Source organism: Seriola aureovittata, chromosome 11, assembly GCF_021018895.1.
Source record: "Seriola aureovittata isolate HTS-2021-v1 ecotype China chromosome 11, ASM2101889v1, whole genome shotgun sequence".
NCBI lineage: Eukaryota > Metazoa > Chordata > Actinopteri > Carangiformes > Carangidae > Seriola > Seriola aureovittata.
Window position 1 is genome coordinate 12,476,627 of NC_079374.1, and position 26,680 is coordinate 12,503,306.

General features: G+C 40.0%; 3 protein-coding genes across 4 annotated transcripts; 1 reads left to right on the top strand and 2 right to left on the bottom strand.

The window, feature by feature from the left end:
- Positions 1-35: 35 nt before the first annotated feature.
- Positions 36-4,520, bottom strand: LOC130177921 (glutamate-rich protein 6-like). Of its 2 annotated transcripts, XM_056389938.1 has the most exons (10): positions 4,021-4,518; positions 3,787-3,917; positions 3,240-3,377; positions 1,950-2,023; positions 1,812-1,864; positions 1,570-1,703; positions 1,355-1,437; positions 1,110-1,265; positions 645-873; positions 36-532 (listed from the first exon to the last, which is right to left on the bottom strand). In XM_056389938.1, exons 3-10 carry the CDS (start codon positions 3,360-3,362, stop codon positions 305-307), a joined length of 1,080 nt encoding a protein of 359 aa, XP_056245913.1. In that variant the 5' UTR covers positions 3,363-3,377; positions 3,787-3,917; positions 4,021-4,518; the 3' UTR covers positions 36-304. The 2 variants fall into 2 exon arrangements, with proteins under 2 accessions (XP_056245913.1, XP_056245912.1); XM_056389937.1 differs by having other exon boundaries at positions 1,570-1,864; positions 4,021-4,520.
- A 9,347-nt stretch (positions 4,521-13,867) lies between these two features.
- On the top strand, positions 13,868-17,092 carry LOC130177733 (endothelin receptor type B-like). Its single transcript, XM_056389657.1, has 7 exons — positions 13,868-14,272; positions 14,425-14,537; positions 14,696-14,900; positions 15,108-15,242; positions 15,350-15,483; positions 15,599-15,707; positions 16,586-17,092. Exons 1-7 carry the CDS (start codon positions 13,868-13,870, stop codon positions 16,754-16,756), a joined length of 1,272 nt encoding a protein of 423 aa, XP_056245632.1. The 3' UTR covers positions 16,757-17,092.
- A 6,384-nt stretch (positions 17,093-23,476) lies between these two features.
- Positions 23,477-26,680, bottom strand: LOC130177656 (leukocyte cell-derived chemotaxin 1-like). The gene is made up of 7 exons (XM_056389556.1): positions 26,621-26,680; positions 26,310-26,522; positions 25,682-25,822; positions 25,443-25,556; positions 25,123-25,276; positions 24,470-24,657; positions 23,477-23,891 (listed from the first exon to the last, which is right to left on the bottom strand). Exons 1-7 carry the CDS (start codon positions 26,678-26,680, stop codon positions 23,664-23,666), a joined length of 1,098 nt encoding a protein of 365 aa, XP_056245531.1. The 3' UTR covers positions 23,477-23,663.

Consider the following 26,680-nt stretch of genomic DNA (forward strand, 5'->3'; position numbering starts at 1 on the left):
CTCTGGCAAAATAATGGACCGTTGACCTTGGCAATTTTGCACTGTATATGATTTAAGGGTATCTTTCCTAGAGGTCCTCACAGAATAACAAAGGTAACAGGACACCGTCATGTAACATTTGCTTTGGTGTGTCCCATGTAAAATGGTCTGTACAGTTAAACTATTTATGAACATTCTGATTAAAAAAAAAAAACAAAGATGAATCATCTTTGGTTTTATTTCTAAAAAGCACAATTCAAATACAGAGAGCATTAGGAGTCATTTCACATAAATGAGAAACTGCCATTCAAGGACATCATCAGCTTTAGGGGGTCTTCTTGGCAGACTGTTGCTGTTTCATTGGCAGCCGCCGTCTTTCCATCTGTGAGATGAGGCTTTGCTGGGGCTTGACCTTCTGTGGACTGACAGTCTTTTGATAGGTGATGAGGGACTGGATGTTCTGGAGCAGGACATTGATCTCTGCACTCTTCTGCTGCAGATACCTCTGAAGCATGTCAGGCCCTGGCAGCGTTAGACCTTTGCCTTGATTTAGCTGTGACAGCAAGGAAATATAAAGTAAAGCAGAATCAATGATTTGGCCTTAAACTGGATCTCCCTCCTCATTTCTTTTATATTTGTGCTATTACCAAGCCACATTAACTTACTTTCACTTTTGCCCCGACATTAAGATGTGAACTGTGATTGCCAGAGGTGAAAGTGATGCAGATGTGCTCTTGGGATTTGATGCGGATATTGAGGTTGGGGCTCAGTGTCAGGCAGAGGGGCTGGTAGGGCGGAGCGTGAACATGATGCTTATTGTCCAGCCAGCTCCACTGTTTCTTCAAATCTCCTGTGTCACTGCAGTAGGTGCCTCCCCACAGAGTCAGATTCACCCTAATAAAGAGAAGCAGCATGTGAACAATAAGCCCCTCAGGGCTTTTTATTGTCTCAGACTGTTTCTGTCTGCCACCAATTATATCAATAATTAAAATAACTAAACTTAAAATGCTTCTAGAGAGAGCTAGAGATGATAAAATAGATTTTAATTACAAAATAATATGCTGATTTTATGTCTGTTACGTTTACACTACAAAATAAAATATTAGGAAGGATTAAACAGCCAATCTTACCAAATGCAACCATTGTTGTGATAACAGGTAGCCTGTCCTGTGGTTGTGAAAACTGCAAGAATGCGAGGCTGCTGTTTGTCTTCCAAGACCACCACACAAGACCAGTCGGCTGATTGGGCAGCAGTTACAAGAATAGCAAGCCTTCCCGATAGATAGCTTTTTAAACATGATTAAGGTGAATGATCAAACATTAAGTATTTATGGTATGTCAGTAAAATGCCAGTTAGATTCACCTGAAAGGATACTACACCTGGCCAGTTCCATCTGGGAAAATCACATGAAATGTTTGACCACTGTTGTAGTGTTTGAAAAGCGGTGGCGGTGTCCTCTGTTGAACCAAGCACATTTATTAATGGATGTAGGCTTGTACAGTAAACATTCAGCTGTAGTCAAGATTGCACATTGTACAACCTTGACTGTGAAAACCATTTGTGATTTGTAAAAAGAAAAAAAAAAAAACCTTAAGTCCAGCATTTTCGCCACTGAAGAACATGTTTTCAGAATCCATGATTTCTGTTTCAGGGAATGAAGCTTCCTTCTTGGCTGTACAAACATCATCTGAGAGTCCATCATGTAGGGTGGCATACAGTTGTCCTGTAATGTAGTTAAAGGTGTCATGACATGGCTGGAACAAAGGGCGTGATAAGCACATACAGTATAATCTGCATGAAATATCAGTCGGTGGTAGAGGGTGTGTGTAACCTGCTTTAGTGATCTGATGATCTGAGCTCTTTTCTGATTCCAAACCTTGCAACCTGCGGTGAGATTCAGTGGCATAGAAATTGTAATTTGAAAATCATTTAATGGTGGAAGCCAGTGATGGACAAGAGCAATCCTGACCTTTGATCTTTTTTCACCGCTGGGTCCCTGTCAGTCACGCTTTCTTTAGAGGAAACCACTGGGCCCTTCCATGCCTTCTCACAGCAGAAAAACCCACAGAGAGGGGAAAAAAAGTCTAGTCAAAATGTAGGAATTATACATGATTATGAATTCAGATTTTAGGCAAAATTTCAGTTTATTATATATTCATAATTTCTAAATGTTACTGATCTGCCATGGAAGTAAATAATTGCCTTACAGTAAAATCTACTGTAAAAACATTGATTTTTGCAAAGAGTTCATTAGAGTTCATTCATTCATTATATAATATTCATGTATCATTCAAATTCAATGAGCTCAACCCTCATGTATGAAGCTATGTGATGCAAAATGATTTGGTGACAATGCTAACATTTGCTAATTAGCCCATCACATAATGTGCAGCTGATGCAAATGCCATTGATTTTGCTGGCATTTGGTTATAAACCAAAATATAGGACAAATTAACATTTCTTTTTACCCGCTCAGAGGGAAGTGGGGACATCGAAGTCATTAGGATTTGTCTACTCTGCACAAATTTAATGGCAAGCCATCCAGTCGCTGTTGAGCTATTTTACTCTGAGCCACAAATGTCAACCTCATGGTGGCATTAAAGGAAAAGTCAAGAGTCGATCTGATTCATCCTCTGGGGACCTTGAATGTCTGTTCAGTCAGGACCGAAGTACCAACACTGCTGTGCCCTGAGCCTCACTGCTACTGTGACTAAAATTGCACCTCTTGAAATTATTACCTGGAAATGTCAGACAGGGAAATTTAAACCACCTGAATTCAGCTAGATGGTCTTTGTTGTAAAATATTTAAATGCTATAAATTCAGTGGCATTTCAATTTCCATATTAAGTATCCGGTAGTGGTTACATTTCAAATTTCTTCTTATATGCTTCAAATTATTATGCCTATTATTTCCTTTCATAATCACCCCAGCTCCAAGCTGCACACATTGACACTGAGAATGGACAAAATCAGCTCAGTTTTCATTTAACCTGAGCATGTCACCATATTAACTGCACTTTAACATTATAGGAATAGACAATTTTAGTTTATTTTTGCTTTAAATTCTTTAAAAAAGAAATACTAAGGCGAGGGCCAGGTATTAAACACCGTGTTTGGCATATTTTAAATAGAGCAGCCACAGTGACTGGCAAGTTTTGATACGACACGAACGTAGACTAATTGCATACTCCATTAATATATTTGTATTCATACTAGAGGAGGAAAAGGAGCAGTTTAAAAGTGGCATTTTCCTCCGTACCTTGTCCTGATTAGTTAAAGACTCGTCAGTTTCTCCTTGGCAGGCTGCGGGAGTTTGGGGAGTTTCCTTGCTGAGCGAATCCAACACTTCATTATCTAGGGATATCTCCAAGTCAGACTTCATGTTTTTAGGAACGCTCTGAGGAGGAAAAAAAACAAAGACACTTCATAATTTATTAAATTCTTTGAGGTCTTTAGCTTGTGCTTCATGAATAAATCAGAACCTTGGAACTTCATGTCTCTGGATACCATGTCATATCATCTTTCACATGATAAAACTTACATTGTGACAAGGATAGACAAGGCAATGAAAACTCACATTCAGTTTTTCTTTGGCTATAGTAAAATGAGCTCTAAAACACAATGACCTCATGCACAGTATTTTAATTGCATCAATTCTCTGTTTGTCTAAGGTCTTGCTACAAAGTGCATTCCAAATGTTATTTTATTAACATAAAATAACCAGTTCAGGGAATCCTCTCCTGCTCTTAGTGTCTGTTTTACTTTGTCAAGGACGTTTCATCACTCCAATTCAGAAACTAGAATACCTCATTATGAGTTGTTTGTTGTAAACCTTCTCCATCATATACACCCTGACTCAACACACTCCTCTCCTCAGAAGTCGATCCCAAATTCTTGTGAGAAGCTTTTGGCGTTTCTTGGTTTGGGTATTTATAGTCTGCAAACGGAAATAATGATGATATTAATTATCTCAGGCATTCGAAATCGTTTACCAGCCAAGGTCAGAGATTCGTTATTAGCAGGAAATGTGAAGAATCTACCTTGACTGCACTCCTCCTCATGTCTCCAGTCAGTCTGCGTACCAACGCTGACTCTGGTGATGACCCTCCCGTCAAACGCATGGATCGTCAGGTATTCTCGTGAGCTCACACTGGAACCAATTCCTCATTATCAGCTTAGTAAGTCCAGACATGCACAGGGGGTGGATGCAGTAACTCAAGCACCTGAGCAATAATGCAGGTTGTATTGCGTTATTGTACAGGGGCTTCAGTTAATGCAAACTACTACCTGAGTAACGTTACTTTTTTTGTTTTTAAAGATTTAATCATATAGGTGCTGATTTAATTCCAGATTTAAAGTAGAATTAACACGATTTAACACAATTTTACACGCTTATCAAAATGCCTACAACAGATGCATATATACAACTTTTCTATTTTTGTTTTCATCCTTTTTAAAAGTGAGACAATATCCCATGTAAGTAGGATGTTTGTCTGTCTTGGATCTCCATTAGTTGCACTGCTTAGAATCTACTCCCTAATCCTGTAATTTAAGTCACTGTCATTTCTCTCCTAACCTATGTTTGTTTACAAGTCCTGGATTTGTTGTCGAGCTCATCTCGGCTGATTTGCCTGGTGACTCATTGTCGAACAGAGGTGAGCACAGACACCGCAAATGAAAATGAAAACGAAAACATTTTTGAAGCGAATACAGAATGGTCAAATGGAAACGGCGTGTTTTTCCTACACTAGTGTATCATAGCAACCGCGGAACAACAGTTTCTATGGTAGACGCATTGACAGGAGTGGGAGAAAGAAACTGTACTGAGGTTCTTCAAAATCCAGCTCCTCTTTTATTCGATCTCTTTTCATCCGTAGTCCTCACCACCGCATCAACTTTGGCTATTCAAGTCATAACAGTGAAAGACTACAGTTCATATCTAATTATATATATATATATATATATATATATATATATATGCATGCTGCCTGCAGCGTGTATATATTATTGCTCCCATTGTACAGTTTTTCAACTTGCCACAGTTCTGTGGATTTAGATTGTTTGTGTCTTCCTGCAATCCCAGACTGCCTCCATGATGTTGAGGTCAGGGCTCTGTGGAGGCCACATCATCTGTTGCAGAACTCCTTCATCTCCTTGACTCTGAAGATAGATCTTTAAGACTCGGGTCATACGGTTGTATGTTTGGCCTTTTTGTCACGCCGCAGAATGAATTTGGTGTCTTCCTAATGGTATACTAGCTTGTAGGCTAGGTCGTAATGTGCGTTGTCTTTTTTTTTTTTTTTTTTAAAAGAAAACTTGTGCAATCTTGGGCAATAATGTACTTAATTATGCTCCATGCCAAGAACCAAAAAAACAAAACAAATGTAAATTTGACTGCGAGGAAGCTGGAGAAAAGAAGGGACAGAGGATATTCTTATCTCTGTAGCATGTTCTCACCATCTGTAAATGATGTAGTCTAAGTGTAAATCAGCCATATACCCATAGTCAGTGGCCGTATGAGCTCAATAATTTAGAGGTCTGGGAATAACACTAATTAACAGTCTTCCAGTGGGCCATATATAGTAACTAGATAATGGAAATACATTATTACAGTAAAAGACTAAGCTAGTTATGTATAAGAATGTTGCCATCAGCTAAGAATAAATTGGAAATGCATTGAAATGAAGATAAGGACTGACAGTTCTAAATATAAATGTGTTTCTGCGGTTTATATGTACTGTAAATACCTTTTGACACGGCATGCCTATGGGATCAGTTTTATATTAGCCTAATAATAAGGGATGCTGCTAACGTGGTTAATTTATCACAAGACTCCTGGCGACTCATTCCGATAATCGTGCGCTGTCACAAAAATATTTGTATAGCCTAAGCTTTGCAGCTCTTACTTTTCTTTTCCAGCATTTAGCCCACTGCTTCTACAATGTCTATTAAATAACGAGATCAAAGCCTCTGCGAGACAGGAAAGGTCATGGGGATGTTTGTTATTGAAGAAACGTATTGAAAAAGAAATACTTTTAAGTGATGTTAAGCATGCAGATTTTTGGCATGAACGATCCATATCCATGTCTGCTTGTTGTGAGGACAAAGCATTGCCTTCTAATACACGCTATTTAGCCTTTGCAAATACAGTTCGCTCCATTTGCTTCCCACATAAATTAGAAATGATATACAGGATCTGAGCATCCAAGTAAAAAATCCAACTTGATCTCCTGCCATTCTTCACAAGGGACCCAAAGGAAGCCTCGTTTTTTGCCAATAGTAAGTTCAGAGAAAGGATCTGACAGCAGAAAGACCAGTTATTATTACTACTGTTTGGTGTTTATCAGTTACCGGATTTCATATAAATGCCAAGTAATCCCCACTTGGGCAGGATGGGAAAACCGGTGTTCCACTGGGAAAACACAGGCGCATGATGTTATTGGGAGATGAGAGGTGGGATGTTGATGGATGATGGAGAGTGGGAAGGAGGTTTACTGTATATCTTGAACTTGTGTGTTTGTGGTTTAGTGACTATTTCCTGTTGATGCTTTTTGTTTTCTTATAAAACAGAAATGATTTCTGTGCAACTTGTGCTTTTCTATTTGGAAAATTTTTTTCTATTACGACAATAACTCGCTGCAAAATCAAATCAGATGCTGGAAATATTACTTTGGTCTCCCCGGAAAATTTTGAAGGTCTTAGTCACACTGAGAGGAAGAGTATTAACTGCATTTCACAAGTTACCACTACCTTTCTTTCATGAAAACAATCCAAACAAGCTGGATTTCCTCCCTAGGTTCTTTCTTTCATTTTCTTCTGCAGGATTTCAATTGACTCACTTTTCCATCTTTTTGTATAAAACTCAGCCCTTTAACAGTCCGAATCAAACTGTGAAAAAGCACCAGGCACTCGGGAGATTTAAAACAATAAACATTAACACTGCCATAAACGATACCAGCCTTTGCCAATTCTGTATTTCTCTCTTAATTTACATGGGCCTTTATCTTTTCGGGTGATTTCTCCTTTTTCATTTCCCTGCTAAGCTGCTGAGTCTGGGCAATGAAACGGTAATGTGGCTTAATGTTGTGCAGATTTGCAGAGTGGTGGGACATGCAGGTCTGCATCTGGCCAAGCAGAGAGTAAATCTCTGAGCTCTTCATTTGGATATATCTCTGCAGAACGTCTTGCCCAGGCTTGTCATGGCTCTCTGGACGAATGAGCTGCATTGAAAGAAAAACATGTCCAATTTCAAATCTGTTCTCTTTTCTGTGCACATGTTGCAAAATTAAAGGCTGCGTGTAACACTACATGTACACTCCTATATTGTTCATGTGCAGAAGACAAAGAGAAAGACTTAAAAGTAAAATAATGCATGCACGATTCATAGTGCAGTTATCATTTCCTACCTTTGACCCCACGCTGAAGCGCACAGTGTTTTCCTGATGTGCAAAGCTGACGTACATGCGCTCTTGTGAATGTATGCGCACGCTGATGTGTGGGCCCAGGGCGATGGTGAGGGGCTTGAAGGGAAGATTACGTACATGTGGGTCAAAATACAGCCAGTTCCAGTGCCTCCTTAAATCTCCCGTCTCGCTGAGGCAGAGACCTCCAACAGGGGTCACATTCAACCTTCAGAGACATTACAGATACAGCTGGTCAAAATGGCTTTTGACAAACCTAAAAGTTCATAAGCATGTGGTACAAAAAATGGGTTTTGAAATCTAATAACATTCATATTTGATTTCTAATTAACTAATTGAATTAAGGGAATAGTTTGACATTTTGGGGAATTTGCTTATTCGATTTTTAATGGAGTATTGGATGAGAAGATTGATACCACTTTCATTTTTATTTGTTACCTCTGTCTGTAGGTAACCAATGCTTAACATGTTAGTGAGCTTCAGAGGAGCTAGTGAGGCCTTATTTTGCTACCTTCAGATACAGCTAAGCTAGCGGCTTCCCCTTCTTTCCAGTCTTTATGCTAAGCTAAGCTATCTGCCTGTATATTCATCATACACACTTCTCATCTCTCTACCAGAAAGCCAGTAGATATATTCCCCCAGTCTGTCAGACTATTCCTTTAAGGCCTTTTTTTAGGCAGAATTGTTAAATTTGTTATAACATTTATTAACAGCTGTAGTTATTATGGAGTAACAATTACCATATCAGTCCATTGGGATGATAGCATGTGGAGTGGCCTTTATTTGTAAAAATGGCTTTGATGCTGGCTGCTGCGTCCTTGTCCTCCAAGATGATGTAAGTGAAGTCAGCAGCTTCTGCAGACGATATTATAATGGCTGCTTTCCCAGAAGGATAACTTTGTCTATTAAGTATAATTAACAGTGTGCAAACCTTTCATCAAAGGGAACAAATGTGGACCCTCTCATTAGTACTTTGACCCAGTCCTTGATCCTCCACTCTGTGCACTGCTTAAAAGGATACAAAACAGTGCCCGTTCCATCTGGACACAAGGTGAGAAAACATTTCCCACTTTTGTAGAACTTCTTAATCACTTCCTTTGGCTGTGACACAAAAATAGTTAAGTTATTTATCACAGCAAAAACACGGTGCTGATAAAAAAAAAACAAACAAACAAACAAACAAAAACAACACTTATTCTGGTTGAAGGAGAGACCACGGCAACAGCACGAACATACCTTTGGCTCACCAGATGTCTCCTCTTGTGGTGTAAACATGCCTGAAGTATTTTTGCTATCTATCTGAGGGATATCACCGATGAAGGGAATTTCTTTTGACAGCCTGTAGGAGGTTTTATGTTTGATCTCAATATGGCCTGAGCAGACAAAGGAGAATTTACTGACATTTAGTCAATGGGAAGCATGAAAGACAGCGTGCTTCCTATCTTCATCATTTGTACTAATTTGTCTAGCCTAGGGCCCTGGTTTGCATACTTACTTTTTTCTTTGTTCGAGTTGTCTTTTTTAGGTTTTCTCATCCTCAACCTACATTTAAAAAAACAATTTTTTTTTTTCTGAAATGTGCAATACAGTTGCAAAACTTGAAGGGCATGCTGATGGCAAGCAATGTTGTACAGTCAGTTACATGTATGTAACTGACTGTACATATACAAATCAATGTAGATCAAGTTTTTTGAAAAGGATGCATCTTGCTCACCTCTGCCTCACTCTCTCCCTTGCAGCTTCCCTCTTCTCTTTGCTGATGATGGCTGCATGAGGGTTCACATCAATTTTTCTATCAGACTCCTTCTGCGCCAGTTTTTCTCCCTCTTCCAGGATTAGCTCTCTCATTTGTTTTGCTCGCTCACAACAAAAGAGCTGAATAAAAGAAAATTTCAACATTAGGCATTTTTTTTTCTTCTTTCACTCACGGTCCTCCTCTCCCATGAACCCACCTCAAGTGAAGATGCTTCGGTCTTCTGGGAAAGGTTAGCTGAACAGCCATTATTACTAATAAATTCATTTTCAATTTTCTTGTTGGAGATAAACAAGCTACACTCACCCTCTTAAAGTTGGTTTTATTTTCCAGCAGTTCACCGCGTATGAAGGGCTGACAGGGCTGCCGGCAATAGTCGCACTGTGCAACATGCACATGCGGTTTAGATTCAACCTCTGGAACCTGCCGTGCAGCAGAGAACAGTCTCACAATCACCTCGCCACCTCTGATATTATAGCCTCCACGCTGCTATTACTGTGTGAAAATGAAATGGGCCACCACTGCCATTTCCAGCAGACCAGGTATTATGGGTAATATAGAGATACTGCACTAAATTGATGGTACCTTTTGATCATGAGGGGTTTGTTTTGGCTCTGGCTTGTACGCTATGAGACGAGGAAGACCCACACGAGGTATATCATACTCCTCCTCTGGCATCTTTTCATCCTCTGTCTCCTGATGTGAATATAAGAATCCAAAACTTGTACACTTTATACAAAACTTTTACACTTTTACATAATGTGTCTTACAGACACATTATGTATAATCTCTTTCACCTATGAAATAACCTTTGCAAAAAGGCTTTACAGCTCTACAGCATACAGATTGTACAGGGTTGGGTTATAGAAATGAAAATGACCTGACCTGACACGACAATGTATAACACCCTTTTTTTTCTTTCTTGCCATGTGCAGGTTACTGCTGAAGAATCGGGGATGGTGTCCATGCTCACCTACCTCTGCCTGCAGGAACTGGGGATCTTCAATTTCCTTTTGAACTGCACAAGAGCGAAATAATTAGGAATTTGACAGATGTCTAAGTCATGAGAGGCAAGACGGGGGCAGGAACAGGTGACCCCTTTGCACCCGAACTGATAACATAGCTTACCTTGACAGCTGAAAAAGAGACTATGCTCCACCCACTCCCAATCTGTCTGGGTCTGAGAGCTCGCCAAAGTAATGAATCTTCCATCCAGCGCGCAAACCTCCATGAACTCTGGTGAGACTGGACTGCTCAGGACACAGAGATGAGAGACAAAGAATTACAGCTATTACAGCTTTGCCAGAACAACTCTATTCATCTTAGAGCTCTATTAATTGATTGTTTGGCCTCTTGGATTCAGAGGAAGTCCTTAACAAGCTGCTAAAAAAAAAAAAAAAAAAAAAAGACATACCTCTGACATTAGTCTTTTTAAAGTTGTTTTGGTTAATATGCTAGCAGACGGAGCAATATTATCAATAATAGACTACACTATTCACTCTCTTTTCAGCTTTGTTTGGCTCTCCAACTCTTATGAAAAATATTTTTAGTATTTGTTGAACAGTTAGTTGCTTGACAGGTAGAATATTTTAATTTTATCTGAGCTTCTTGGTGTGAACTGCTGCTTGCCGAGTTAAAAGTAACTGACAAGGTCAAACCCTGAAGTTGCTTAGAAGCTAAAGTACATAGTCATTAATTGCAATGTTAATGTAAAGAATATTGTTAAGTGGAGCTGATATAAACTGGTGGTCTGTCAGGGGACCACAGCACTCAAACAAGGCATGCTGGGATATAAATTATGTTGAGTCATATAATCATAAGAAAACCAAATAAGCTGAAAAAGAAATGCCAGTAAGTTAGATTACAGAGTTTTCACTTTCAAGGTTCAGTTTACTGTTATTTTTCTCCAAAAGCCAGTGTAATAATCCAGGTGCTTTGAGACTGAATAACATTCACATTTTCAACCACCTTTATCCATTGGAGGGGGTGACTGTCAACTGTAATAAACCCAGCCATCCACGTTTTCAAATGAAACTGCATTCATTACGACTATGCCACCACCGAATGGTAGCTTTAGTGAGCGCTCTACATAAATCAGACAGCAGTGGCAGCGTTTTAATGTTTTTTTTGGGTTTTTTTTTTTGCAGGATGTAAAGCTTTTCGACCAGCTTGACTAGGATGATGTCATTATATAGCCATCTAACAGTGGCCAAGCATCACAACTGCTTTCAGATAAATTTTAACAGCATGTTAAAGGACCGGTGCGTAGGATTTAGGAGGATCTATTGGCAGAAATAGAATATAATATGTTTTCATTAGTGTATAATCACCTGAAACTAAGAATCATTGTGTTTTTGTTAGCTTTTGTTAGCCCTTCATATCTACATAGGGAGTGCATCCTCTTCCATGGAGCCCTCCATATTGCACCACCATGTTTCTACAGTATCCCACACCGGACAAATCAAATACTGGCTCAAGATTCATTTTTACTGGCTCTAGATCAGTTTTTACATTACCTGAAGGCCATCGTAGGTTCTGCTACACACCTGGAAAGAAAGGAAGTGGAGGGGTGTTCAGTTGGTTGCAGTCTGCAACCACACTGGTAGACGCCAGTGAATCCTACACGCTGACCCTTTAAATTAAAATGTAACAACTACAGACATACTGCAGGAGATTAAATTGCAACAATGTAGGTCAATGATCTGGCCATTAAACAGACTCGCTGTGAATTCTTAAGGGAATATAACTTGAATATTATTGCCATGTTTATGGGTCTATCAATCAGTTATTACATTTCCTTACAGTTCCTGTTCTATAGATGTTGTACATGAGCATCTTGGTTCTGTCCAGAGGCCTATTTAGAAAAGAGAGGAAAAGATGTTTTAATGTATCCTTGTGCTTAACAATTGTCATGTTTTTCCATATCCAACTCAACCAACTCACTCTTCTTTATCGAATGTTCCTGTGGAAACATGCCAGCAAATAGTTTCCCAAGGTCATTTGTTGCCAGCGGAACACAGATTTGCGTGTTCAAAAGAGAGCTGCAGTAGTTGTCAGGCACAATATTAACAATGGGATCTTTCTGGTCGTCACATGTCTCCTGCTCCTCCAGGCTCTTCAGGTTGTCATAAATCTGACGAGGGGAGAAGTCACCTTCTTTAGGACTCTCAGGAAAGGCAGAGGCAGTATCTCTCTGGTAGGATGGAGACTGACTCATGTTTTAAAAAAACGTGATATGACAACCAAAGCAAAAAAATCTCTAGAGGACATTCACTGAATAATGCACGGTTCCATTTGTATCATTTTTGTTATTGTTCAAGTGCAGTTGCCCGGCGGTAGTTGTGCATCCCCGTATTACAGAAACTTCCTGTCTTAAGTTAAGATAAGGAGAGTATAAGGTGGGATTTTTACCCTATTTTACTTTTACAGAAGCAAATCCTAACTAACTTTAGGAGTCCCATCTTATCTCAGGTTAGGACAAACTAAATACTCAAATCAACTTCAGTCATCAACTAAACTGTAACCTTGTAACCGACACTATTTTTCTCATCTCATCTCTCTGATGTATTTTGTAACCCATTAGATTTCTCATTGAAATGTACAAAAATTGTCCACTTCACTCTGAAAATCTCCATTAGCAAAAAAACAAAACACATTTGTCAGTTGCGCCACAACTGCGAGAGCCTCGTGCCGCCGGGTCGGCCCTTCCAAAACTGGTCGTAGTTGCTCGGCTAACTGCAAGATCATGGCCCGGGGTAGCCTGTATCTACTAATGAGTATTTTGTCATCAAACTGCAACACATCATTAGGGTCTACCATGAGCCGCTCAGTGAAAAAAGTTCCTCCTGTTGATATTTCATTGGTTATGTAAAAGCAATAATAAAAAATAAAAGAATATTAATTAAGCAAGTTAGCTAAGTGTAACTCTAATACGGCCCCAGCAGGCTCATGTACATCCAAAGTGTCATATATAGTTACAGAGGACAGTTTTCCGTTTCCCATTACATTCACTAATGATGACTGAGTGATAGAAGCTTTGTGGCTATAGGCAACAAAAAAAATCTCACTTCACTAAAATAGACATTTTTGCACCATTCAGACTTTCTGTGGAGTCTCTGTGTCAGAGAAAATGGGCAAGTTTTTCGTGAAAGAGGGGAAAACAACTGTAACATAATATCCCTATTGAAGCCTATACAATGATCTCACTCTGTGATAACAGACAATACCCTTCAACACCATCCTTTTATTCAGGGTGATACATCAAGGGAAGTAATTATAGTCACTACTGACAGATCGATGACTAATGCTGACAGGAGTACCTTAGTCTATAAAGCCCTGGTTTCCTTCTGCTGGGTTCTAACTTTTATAGCAGGCACAGCAACAAAGAGTCGTCCTTTGTGTTAAACATACAGCTTACTTTGTAGGTATTACAGAAATTCATTTCATGCAGCATTTGTATGTGCACATCTGAAGGTAAGCTGGCATAGTTCACTGTATCATACTATATCAGTGCTGTTAATGTATATCATGCTGCCTCTGTGGTTAATTGAAATTAAATGAATCCTTTACATTACCTAAGTGCTTTGCTGTGAATTTCAAAGCTGAGGTGTTGTACTAATTATTTTCACTCTCATTTTCAATCCAGTGCTGGTGGGGGGGGAAAAAAAACCCAAAGCAAAAACATTTCAAGGCCTTTGGAGGACGTCATCAACAATGTGGTTTGTGGCTCTTGCTATTTGTTTGGGAAATATCCTCATCAGAGGAGAAGCCAGCGATCAGCATTCAGAACCACTCCCTGTTACTGAACTCCTTGAAACGGCCTCCCCTGGCTTTTTAATACTAGAAAAACAGAAATCCAACAGCTCAATCCATCCACCCCAAGTAGCCCCACACCCTCCCATGTGCTTGGAGTCTGCTGGAATCAGAGACGCCTTCAAATACGTCAATACCATGGTGTCTCTGCTTGTGTTTGTGGTTGGAATCGTGGGGAATTCAGCCCTACTGAAAATAATTTATATAAACAAATGCATGAGAAGCGAACCCAACATCCTCATTGCGAGTCTTGCTTTGGGCGATCTAATCCACATTGTGATAGACATTCCAATCAACGCATACAGGGTGAGTTATTCACCTAATGGTGAGCAGTTACATTGTGTTGCACCTCACTCTGTTTCTCTTTAATCTTAGCTTGAATTGATTGTGGGTGTTTTTTTTTTGTTTTGTTTTGTTTTTTTCATACTAAAAATGTCCTTTTGTTTTTGTTTTTTCAGCTCATGGCAGAAGATTGGCCATTCGGTTTAGTACTGTGCAAACTTGTCCCCTTTATACAGAAGACATCTGTTGGAATTACTGTGCTGAGCCTATGTGCTCTGAGTGTTGACAGGTAAAACAGTGTTTGCTGGCTAGTATCTGTATTTCATCAAGGAGTCAGATTTGTTTATAGTATTAGCCCTTGAAATACTCTTTAACTGCAAAAAAAAAAAAAAAAAGTATCATTGTTACAGACAAAAAGTCAAAACAGTTTCCCACTGCTTTTTGCAGATACCGAGCTGTAGTATCCTGGAATCGAATCAAAGGCAGCGGGGTTTCAGCATGGACAGCAATCGAAATAACTCTGATATGGGTTATTTCTATCCTGCTGGCTGTGCCTGAAGTTGTCGGCTTTGATATGATAACAATGAACTATAAAGACAAGCATCTGAGAATATGTCTGCTTCATCCCGTGCAAACCACACAGTTCATGCAGGTAATGTAACAACAGGGATGAAGCAACAGGATGAAACGGCACAGATCAACATGTGTTTGATTTGACTGTATTTTCATACACAACATACAGTAATATTTATCACCATCTCAAATATTCTTTCTTGCATGCTTTAACATAGAAACCACTGATCATCGCGTCGTCTGCGGCTTTGACTGACTGTGGGCTTCTGTCATGTTTAATCAACAGTTTTATAAATCAGTGAAGGACTGGTGGCTCTTCGGCTTCTACTTTTGCATGCCGCTGGCTTGGACCCTCGTCTTCTACACACTCATGACCAGGAATATGCTGAGAAAGACTACATTAAGTGACCTCACCAAGCAGGTTATTCATTAACCTTCCACTTTTAAAGGCATTTCTTTTAAAGTGCTTAACCCCATTTTTATGTTCAACATAAACTTTAATATTGGTTATAACTTTTTCTTTTAAAGAGACGAGAAGTCGCAAAAACTGTCTTCTGCTTGGTGATTGTGTTTGCACTGTGTTGGCTGCCGCTGTACCTCAGCAGAATCTTGAAATCAACCATATATGATGAAAAAGATCCTAAAAGGTGTCAACTACTGAGGTGCGCATTACACTCCCCCCATTTTTAAAAAAATCTTTTTATCTTTTTATAATGTTAATTATCTGGTCTGTGCTCTTTTGTGTGATTTACTTAATTTCCATGCTCCTTTTTCCAGTGCCTTTCTTGTCCTGGACTACTTTGGCATTACAATGGCATCACTCAACTCCTGCATCAACCCTATTGCATTGTACATAGTCAGCAAAAGATTCAAGAAATGTTTTAAGGTAAGATATATGCATCATCCTCATATTTGTTTTCCCTGTGTACGGCGCTATTTGATTTCAGACTAAGCTGTTGGGGGTTGAAAACAATCTGATCCACGTTGGATGAGCTATCATGTGTCATCGCAGACATATGGAGTCATGTCTGTAAAATGGCCAGACTGGACCGAGGGATGACCTGAGGGGGTAATAAGTGAAAATGGTCTGGAAAAACACTGGCAGGAAAAAAAAAAAAACACCCACTTGGCAGTGTACCAGACAGTCTGTCACTGAATCAGAGTGATGTGTTATAAGGAAGAAAAAAAACATAGCTTCAAGGCAAATTTCAAGGGAAGAAATTTAAAAGCCTTTATTGTATTACAAACTCAAAAGAATATATCTAAAACATGCTTTGATTTCTTTTGGCTATCATCAGGTTTTTGCACAGCACCGCGCATAAAGATACTCCTCTTCTGCAATAATGGTCTTTGTAAAATATTTATGTACAAAATCATATACTCTTTGCTTTAAGATATCCTTTCTGCTGCGTTTAAAAGACAACTCAAAGCTTGCTTTCAAAGTGTCTCTGCACAGAGAAACAGTTTTCTTTCATGCCCTCTCTGAATTAATGAAGTTTTTATACATTGGATCATTATTAATACAACATAAGCAAGACCTCCTTCTATTTCCATTATTCTATGAATACTCCACACATAAATAGAGTTTCTAATGAGCCTTTTTCTCCATTTGAAGCTGATGTTAAATGTGTTTTTGCATCGCTGACCGAATGTCTCCTGTATATATATGTGTGTGTGTGTGTGTGTGTGTGTGTGTGTGTGTGTGTGTGTGTGTGTGTGTGTGTGTGTGTGTGTGTGTGTGTGTGTGTGTGTGTGGTCTTTCAGGCGTGTCTGGACTGTTGGTGTCTACCTCTTCAAGCTGTTACCCATGACGAAGTGCAGTCTGTTTCGAAATCCAGAATGCAGGATCAAGCCTCAGAGCAGAGCAGCAACATCAAAGCTCACAAGGAGACTTCCACACCTCTGCCTGAGCAGGAGAACACTTTACTGTGTTAACAAAACTCATGTGGAACTGTGAAAATACTTTGTAAGTTCTTCGGTATTTCTTTATTAAATATATATAGGGCTATCAAAGAAGCTCCATCTGTAGCTTGGCAACCTTGATGTGCCGTCCTAATAATATAAACCTTACCTTATGAATAACATGCAGGCGCTGTCTTTTGTACTGCTGTCGTCAGTTCAACATCTGCTTTGGCGTGAGCAACCTGGAGTCAGAGTGTTCAGACTATTTGCCCCCAGGGTTTGACTCACTTCCAACCATTACATCAGATTTTACCTAGTACCTATCCTGTATCATGCATCACAGTTCTCAAATCACTGTTTTGGGCACAATGTTAACCTGGCACCCATCAACAGAAATCTTGTCACAGCTTACCGCCTGCATATATATATATTTATATATATTATTTTGATTCTGTTTCTGGATTCTGGAAAGACAACTGTGCCGCAGGAAATCAAGCAAATGGGAATTCAAAATTATTGCGGTGTCTTTTATGGGGTACGGTGTATTATTAGCACATAAATGTGTGTTTTCATCTCTGTTAAGTTTCCCATACACAGCAGCCCAGGAGTTTATAGTGTTCCTTTCGTTCTTGAACCATGAGAAACATACCAAATTGGTGCCACAAGTAGATTCTGTCTCCGCCACTGAATGACTGATTGATGGTGGCCTATTTTTAATGCATTGTTAAATGTGTAATGCATGGAGACACTTTATAAAAGACCTGAGAGTGGGGAAGAAGGAAAACGAAGATGACAGAATGAGGTCAGGAGGAGAGAGGGATGGGAGGAGGAGGAGGAGTGGTGGTGGATTGGGGGGGGTAGAGATGAGCACCTGATAGGTCTTCTTGTCACAGGACAAGGCAAGCACAAATAGAGCGCTGTTCTTTCAGCTAATGCTGTATCAGTCGACAAAACTGTCTTGATGTTCTGTGCTGGAATGCCTATTAAAAGTTGGTCTTGACTAAGTAAAGAACGCAACTCTCCACTGTTTGTTGAGGTTCAGTAGTTCGTTTGAATAAAAGCGTGTGAATACTAGTGATGTTTGTGATGCTTTTACAGGGGAGAGAGAGGGTGACAGGCGTAATGAAAACAGAGCTTAATGATATTTACTAAAGCTAATTTAAAGTTTCCAGTGTGTATATTGCTCATTTTCAACTTTCATGTTATGGCTCTTTCCATTATGTTCAAGCACGTACAGTATGAAGACATATATGCAGAAAAAATGCCTTATTGAAACCTGTGTCAACTGAAACCCTTCACTTTTTGACACTTTGTTTTTCATTTGAGGAATAAGATTAAAATTACAGTGTAACTTTTTAATGTGAAATATAACTATGTATATGAAAATGGCAAATTTGCTTTATATCTTGAGTTTTTCATATCATTACAACTGTGCAAAGTGTTTGTTGCTCTAATAGCTCTTGGCACATCGAGTAGAGAGCACAAGGAAATGCTGGTTCCACATCACATCACATCAGACCAGCAGGCTGCCGTCTTCATGTACCTAATTGATTATCTTTGCCTTCCTTAACATGTAAACATTAGATGGAGTGAACGACAGCTAGGATCAGGTTTAGGTTTGTTATTATGACAGATTAAGGGGCGACAATCTGTATAATCCTTTTAAATTTTTGTGTGTACAATATATCACAGTCCTCAAAACTCATAAATCGTGTAACATTTTAAACGTCATCTTATTTTGAAGTTGTACTGTAAAGACAAATTTGAGTCATCCGACTCAAAATGTGTTTGTTTGTGATTAGAGATGCCAAAAATATGTTTCAAGAGAACAGAAAAAGTAAAATGCGTGCTTCTCAGCCCACACAGTCATATTGCCTGCTGTGCCACGCATTTGTGCACCTCTCAGTTCTGACATAAGAGAGACAGTGTCTCTCTGTGTCTCTGAAGCTTTGACTGTTGGAAAGCCTACAACAGTGTTGGACAGGATACGGAACTTCAATTTGCTCATTTACTCTAAAGCCAGTTGCATTTATGGCAATTTAGATGGCTTTAATTTGTATAGTTAGCTGGCTGTATGGAAATCCAGGCTTTACATACTGCAGCAACACACTTCATCAGACACTTGTGTCAAATGCTAATTTGTGTCAAGCGCTGTCAAATGCTACAGTATCCTTTTGTTCATGTAAATGCCAGCAGAGAATCAACAAATGGTGCAGTACTATCATGTCCCCAGCACTAAAAGCTCACAACTGCCTGATGACATTGACACAATCATGCTCTGGTATCCAGAGAAGGGTGACGTCAGTGTCAACCTCAGCAAGAGAGCGGGTTTCTGAGACCTTCCCCGGTAATCTCTGTACACACAAGGCTCAGATAGGGCTCCCCACGGTGCTGCCCAGACTCCCCAGACTGTGGATTTAATTAAACAGTGTGAAATTAATTAATCAGTGGGGTGGCAGGTAAAAGGACTTCTCTCTGGAACTGCTCATGCAACCAAGACAAGCATTTCATGTGCGGCGACAGTTATTAATTTGCTGTATGTTTTATTATAGTGTTTCTATATAGAGATGCTAAAATTCTGGGAGATTAAAAAGCTTGGCGTGCGAAAAAAGTCATGCAAATTATCAAAATAACAGCTCCCGAAAATCAAAGTGTAAACCTGTGTTTGATCTGTTCTATCAATTAATTAAAAATTTCAGTTCTGTATAATAATGTGGTGCAAATTAGATGGAAATGAGATAAAATATTCATTTAGTTATCTGGGGAATCTGTCTGGAGGGCTTTTTAGTCTTCAGTCTGGCTCAAAATGCTGTCCATATGGCAATTATGTACAGTAGTGTTGCAGGAGGATTGGTCTGATGCCTACTGGCAGAGAGGAGCCTGCCTGTGACAAACTGCTGCTAGGATCTGATGTGAGTTGAGGGAGATAATGAGGCTGTTGTAAGCCTTAAGTATAGAGCCTGCCCCCGGGGTGGCATATCTAAGCACTCAGGCTCCCTCATTGTTGCATGTGCTGCTGAGGATTAAAAACACATTTACTTTTTTCTTCATAAACTTTGTCAGTACTTTCCTCTTCTCTTTGGACAACTTCTGCTTTCATGTGGCAAGCCTCTTGACATTGCTTTGTGGAGGAGCTGAATCTTTTTTTTTTTTTTTTAAACAGTTTGTAGATGTGAAGTCTTGATTTGATTCTGCTTTGAGCTATCTATAGCTCCCCACCACCAGAGGATGTATACCTTCTGGGGTACATCCTAGGATAACTGATGTTTTGACAAATATTTTGAAGGGAAATCTTTTTCTTTTTTTTTTTTAAAAACATCTTTTTTTTTTTCTTCAAAATATTGATCCCATTGGTATTGCTATTCAAATTTAATTTCCACTGACGGGGTAAATAAACCGACGATGTGGGTGAGGTATGTTGTTGATTATGCAGTGTCCTCTCAGCCAGCGCATGCCTGCTGAGTTATAAAGATAACTGCCCACCTCTTGTGAGGAACTCTTGACATCCACCGCAGGCTGGTTGCCTCCACCACTGTCACATTTACAGTCTTAAGGAAAACAATGGTGCACATTCTAGCTCTGTGTCCAATTTATACCTACACCACACTACAGGTTTTCTATTTGAGTGTGGCAAGGACACCGTGCAACCAAGTGCAATACACAGGGAAAAAAAAAAAAATCCCTGCAGTGTGTGCAGATTAATTGAGTCACCCAGGAAAATTGCAGTGTGTAGTGTTTCATTACATAGAAAGTGTAATTCACTGAATGCAGGCAGGTCTACAGACAATATTTACAGTTTTAACTTGGTGAAATAAACAAGACAGAGATCTTTGTACAATATCAGCAGGCATTTAATTAATGGCCATTTGGGAGATTGCATACTAAATAGGAGGATGAGAGAGGGAGAGAGAGAGAGTGGGAGAGAGAAATAAATAGAGAGAGTGAGGCGGACGCTGCGGCCAATGGCAAAGAAACTTCAGAGAGAGACCTGCAAATGGCAGGCAGAGTCAGACTACTGGGCAGAGCTGCAAGTGGTCACTCAACCATGGGATTAAAAAGCATTTAAGCCATGTACCAAGCCCCCCCCCCCCCTTCCCCCGCTTTTTTTTCGTCCAGCCATGTTATTTCTGACCATTCAGGAGAAAAGAAAAGACAAATATTCTGTGCCTGGGTTGTTTTTGCCAGTGCAAAAGCAGCTGGGTTACAGGTTTTTCCCCAGCGCCAGCATGTATAAACATATTGCAGTGCTTTCTTGCAGAAAAACATAATGAGCTTGCCTAAAAGGGTTTCTGTGTTCTGGTTAAGGTGCAAAATGGACTGTCACTACTGTTTATTTCATTCATGTCTGGATGTAATGGAAAACATGCAATCAAATGTAGGACACGTTTACTAGAGTGGTTCACTTCACACTTCTATTCACACTCCTAATGCCTCTTGGGCAACTACAGGCGAATTTATGACAAGCTATTGACGTATTTATAGGGAGCTCTAGTGAGTGCACGGGCTTGATTAGCTCAAATCCATGCCACCAAATAAATCACCAGCTACGGTATCCCAAATGTATTCTGCTAAAGTGTTTGTGCCAAGAGGATGTTGGTGAAAAAAGCTTTTGATTCAGCGGTCACCAGAGCACCACAGCGCCCTGCCTGCCTATGCTTGTTTTGATGGGCAATGATGAAAGCACAGGTGGATGCGAGAAAGCTCTCCCTGCTGCGGACTTCTCATCTGTGGTTTCCTATTAGCACAGGAGTGGAGGTTTGCAGTCTGGCTGCTGGGAACAGTGGGTCAGTGCTCACAAAGCCCTGTTTGTTCCCTGGCCTGCAGGGCTCCCAGGGTAAGCTTGGCTCCAGAGGGGAGACAAACAAAAAGGCACCACTGTCTCACACACTGACGCTGCTCTCCAACACATTCGTCTTTTCTACTCGACGGGGGCACATTTCTCTTCTTAGGAGAGGAATGGTAAAAGGAAACAAGTTTTTTAGAAACAGGGCCTCAGGATAACAAAACTGCTGTTGTACCGAGCTATGTATTTTTTCTCAGTTTAAATGCCATTTTGAGCTGTTGCTTGTGGTGATGTGGTTTTTTTTTTCTCCTTTTGCTTTGTGTTTCTCATCTCCTTTTGTCTAGCATAGACTCAGAGCTCTTTGTCTTGTGCTGCTGTATCAACATATTCTAAGTGAAACCCAAGGAAACCGCCACCAGCAACAGGCACACAACACATCATATTTAAATTCCAGCTGCGGTTACTAACTTTAGAGATCATCCTGTTGAACTGCAGCTGGTGCAACTAAGACACCAAAACGTCTCTCAAATAATGAATTATTTCAAGGTATCTCTTACGCCCATGCACACTGTCTGTCTGTGATTTCTAAAGATGAAATAATGTGCAAGAAACTCTTACGGCTGCTGTCAGGTCAGACATTCACTGTTGTGCTACAATCTGCAGTCCAAGTATAACTCTATTATTGAGGGGACTTTAAAATGGGAGCTGTGTGACACACAGCGGGATGATTTAGTTTAATGACCATGGCAATGACAGCGCTGTGATGGAAATTGGACTCCCCCTGCAAATTTACATCACTTGAGGGTACTTGGGGCTCTTTTAGCGGCTGCACTCCAGAGCATGAGCCATCAGGAGGTCCTGGATATGTCATGCTTGTCACCTTCCTTTAAGTGCATCTGCAGACGTGGGAGAGGGATTAATATTATATAGCCTACGGAAGCACAGAGGCCGTCTTATCAGCACTGCAGATGTGATAAGCACCTCTACCCCCATGAAAACCAGGAAAGATCTCCAAGCAAAGAGACAAGCATCTCTTTGTGTTGTTTCCTCACACTGCTTCAGAGTTTCAATGTGGTTTTAGTGGCAGACACGGTGCAATTTCACATCTGTTGTAATTTGATGCGCCTGGATCACCCTCTGTGAAATCGTCCTGATCGCAACATGGCTCCTTTCAGTTATTTAGAAAGTTGGCATATGGCTTTGGAGATAATAATCTGATTTCTTTTGATTTTTGAGGTTTTCAGAATGCCCTACGCCACAAGTCCCAGTAACAGCTGCGCAAAAAAAAAAAAAAAGCCTTGCTCTGTGATCATATTATTTGGGAGCTTAGCATCAACACTCCTCTTTTCATAGAAAAAAAAAATACATTTATTTATTTAATAAAAATGTCACTTTTATGGAAATATTTTCCATCATCGCCATGACACTCATCTCACATTACATCACATCAATGCAGATGTCAGTGTGCACAAATTGCATTGCCCTCAAACTGATTCAGAGCTGTGAATGGAAGTTATGGCAACCATTGCTGTCACTTCAGTTTTATCAGAAAAGCACCCGGTGGAACCATGGAAACATGTGACACACGCGCACACACAAACACACGCACACACAAAAATCTCTGGCTACATCAAAGCCAGCATATACTGTAATTAGAATTTATTGAAGCCTATTCAGTCAGAAAAGGTACATGATCTGCTGAGCCTTTGGATTCAGTCCCATACCCTCCATTAAACACAGTACAGTGCATTAAGCCTTGGTATTACATGATGCAAAAATGAATGTGCTCATTTGTGAGTCTGTTGCTGCAAATAGGAATATGGCATTTATGTATTCCAGTTCTACTGTATGTAAAGAAGCAGTGTTGGCCTACAAAGAGAAAGCACCTGTTTATATCTAAAAAAAATATATATATATATGTAAAAAATTGTCTAGTCTGTCAGCTAGCATAGGTGTTGTAGTACAGATACATCACTATCAACATTTCATGTTAACAGATCTAGCTCTGTCTATATACAGTCAAAGCCAGAAAATAAATATCTGTGTGCATATCTGAACAGAGGCTGAGATTTTAGAGACCTTTTTTTTTTTTGGGGTCTTTGGGGGTGAAAAAAAAAAAAAAAAAAAAAGATTCTCTCATGAATGTAGTGTGTTTACTTACACAACACCTAAAATGCGTGCCACCCACCAGCGACAAGGCATAATGACTCTGCAAGCTACCTGGCACCCTCTGTAGTTGTAAGGCCAAGGCCAGTAGCCACGCAGAGGCTCGCAGATTCTCTGACAGTGAGTGTAGCTGCGTTGGCATTCTGAGCAGCAGATCCCCTGGTGGTCTAACATGGTGTCAAAGGTCACGGCATCTTCTTCTCTGGCTCCTCCGCTGTGCTGCAGTTTTGAAGCAATGTTAATTTCTAAGAGCAGTCTCTCTCTCTCTCTCTTTTTAAAAAAAAAAAAAATCTTACACACATTTGCAATTCAAATGTTTTCAAAAAACTTCTCATCCTCTCAAAACACGTGACTCCAGTTCTCTTAGGCAACATGAATTTTTATAACCAGTGGGACTTTTCACTTCAGTTCATAAGTTCATCAACTTGGAATGGCAGCTGTTACCCCAGTGACCTGTAATTATAGCTACTAATACGACACCTCCCCAACAGCAGCAGCAGCAGCAGCAGTATATACCGCCCACAGCTGACAGAAAGACTAAATCCAGGTTAACACATTTCCACACCATGTACTTCTATTTCTGTGAGAATACATTTTTAACAAGGCTGGCCTCTTAAGGAGGGTGTAATGTAGTCATCTGTAAAACTGTTGACAAAACAGAGAAACTTCACTTCATAATGTTACTTTGAGGGTCGCTTCAGGCTTCAGTATATGCCTCTTGATAGTTAATCAAAAATTCCACCACCTCTGGAGTCTTGTTTATGGTACACAGTGCTGTTGATGAAGTCGGTACTCACATGATAGGGGTTTTCGGGATTGTATGCTGACCCTGCAGTTGACTGTCCCCCCTCCTCTTCTTCCGCGACTCTGGGGGTGTCATCCTCTGCATGACTCACCGGCTCCTTCTCCTCGGCAGCTGCCTCCAACTCCTCCATGTTAAACTGCCGTTTGGCTCGCTCCGTGTCTCTCTTTCCCCTTTCCCCATCTGTTACAGCAGCCACAAGGGGCAAGAGTATTGGGTCAACATCCACAAGACGCCATACACGTCCTCAGAGCTCAATCCTACATAGCTGGGCCTGTCTCAGATGTTCTGAATAATTAAATTGGCAGCAGTGATATCAGGAAGTCTTGCATATTTCAACATCATTCTTTTTTAATACAAGACTGGAGCCTTTTTTGGTGTATGACTCCAAATGTAGTGTGTTCAAGATGTTCGACCAACTTCTCCGACAAGACTGTAAATTTAACAAGTGTGTCGGCAGTAAGCAGTGCGGTCACAACCACGATTTGACTAAACTATAAAGAAATGTACAATAATTCACATGGAATCTATGCTGTAGGGTAGCAGGGCAGTTTTCCTAGATTCTGTGGGATGGAATAAGTGAATATAGAATAGAATCTGTGGGATGGAATATGTGAAAATATAATGGAAAGAAGAGAAGAAGACAACCTTTAGGGTACGTAGGTTGGAGCCAGTAAATGGGAAGTTCCCCACAAAGACCCACAATTTTGTCGCTCAGAAAACTGGTGTCAGTCAGTGGCTGCTCTCCCGCCACCCATATGAGGAACTCCTCATCAAACCGCACTGGCATTAATTCATCAGTCTGGCAAGAAAAAAAAAAAGATAATATCCTATAATTACTCAAATGGAAAAATAAATTACAGTGTTAACAGCAGGATGAATATTTTCTGCTTGCTTTTAACTCTGTAATTTAGTCTTTTTTTCTCTCTCCAATTTGCAACGTTCTACATCAAGTCGTGTGCATATACCAGGTCAAACATCAGCGACTCTTTGTTGTGAGCTCCCATGTGTGGAAGGCTGGCTTTGATTTGGGATTTTATATAGCACTTGTCTCCTCCAAAGAAGCGGATTCCAGTTATTCCCTGCACCAAATCACAGAGATGCCATGTTTACACTCACAGCTCTGCTACTTTGCTAAACACACAGAAAAAAAAAATGTCTCAGCTGAACTACCTCAGGAAGAGAGAAGAAGGACAATCTCACTCACAATTTGAAAGTCATGAATCTCCACCGCTTCTTCAGCTCCAGTCCCGGTTTTAAATCTCTCCAGGTTGTTGTCAGAATCAATTTCCACCGAGCCCTCCCTCACCTCCCCATTGATGTTCATACTGTATCGAACATTATAAACCTGGCAGCAATCAAAGACGGAAGTTAAAATGAATGATTAGTTGAGTTATGTAAACCACACTGTGGCAAACACAAGAGAAGTGAGATACAGAAAAAAACAAGCTTTATATGCTACTTATACTATTCCCCTGCTCAGTGTTGTTTCTTGTCTTACAGAAATCCTGCGTACTTGTAGCACACTGACAATTTGAACAAAGCACCACAGGAGATGCTATTGCAGACCTTGATGGGGATGTTTGCCCTACAGGTGAGCTCATTAGGACACAAATAAACAGCATTCTTTCTCATAAGATGAAGTAGACTTGCAGGAACAATTGATGTATGTATTGTAGACAGACTTCAAGATGCAATTTCACAGTCTGAATTGTGACAGTTATTTATGGAAGCATCTCAGTCATTAACATAAATACCTCTTATACCTCTTATGTCAGGCCTGTAGTCAAACTTTTTTTGTCCTCTTTGGCTGTGTTTCCTTTATTGACACTTACATTTTTATCACTGACTTTCCACAGGTAGAGAGCAGCCATGGATGCACACAGCATTAGCACGGCACCAACAATAAGGACCACAGCTCCAAATCTCAGGAGGCGACTGACTGTGGCAGAGGTGGGTGTGCTGGATGTGCTTTGTCCCTTAAAAGTTCCGAAAGAGTAAAGTAAGAAATGACATGATGAACAACAACCAGGACAAGAGTAACATTTCTAAAAAAAAAAAAAAAACTAAAAAAAAAACTTACTAGACTAACACGTCACGGATGTCATTTATATTTCTAATCAAAAATGTATTAAGGCTGTCTTACCAGAGGCGTGCTGTGTTCAAAACAGCCATATCCATGAGTGGTATTTTGGACTTTTTCCAT

Bases quoted from the DNA above. Each gene is read 5' to 3' on its own strand.
- LOC130177921 (XM_056389937.1), bottom strand. From the start codon at position 3,362: ATGAAGTCTGACTTGGAGATATCCCTAGATAATGAAGTGTTGGATTCG. The intron at 1,438-1,569 runs GTTTTTTTTTTT...TTGGTTCAACAG, and splicing joins GCGAAAATGCTGGACTTAAG to AGGACACCGCCACCGCTTTT. The intron at 874-1,109 runs GTAAGATTGGCT...TCTCTTTATTAG, and splicing joins CACAACAATGGTTGCATTTG to GGTGAATCTGACTCTGTGGG.
- LOC130177733 (XM_056389657.1), top strand. From the start codon at position 13,868: ATGTGGTTTGTGGCTCTTGCTATTTGTTTGGGAAATATCCTCATCAGA. The intron at 14,901-15,107 runs GTAATGTAACAA...TTTAATCAACAG, and splicing joins AAACCACACAGTTCATGCAG to TTTTATAAATCAGTGAAGGA. The intron at 15,243-15,349 runs GTTATTCATTAA...TTTCTTTTAAAG, and splicing joins TAAGTGACCTCACCAAGCAG to AGACGAGAAGTCGCAAAAAC.
- LOC130177656 (XM_056389556.1), bottom strand. From the start codon at position 26,680: ATGGAAAAAGTCCAAAATACCACTCATGGATATGGCTGTTTTGAACAC. The intron at 25,823-26,309 runs GTAAGTGTCAAT...GATTGCTGCCAG, and splicing joins GGAAAGTCAGTGATAAAAAT to GTTTATAATGTTCGATACAG. The intron at 25,557-25,681 runs GTGAGTGAGATT...GATTTGGTGCAG, and splicing joins AGATTCATGACTTTCAAATT to GGAATAACTGGAATCCGCTT.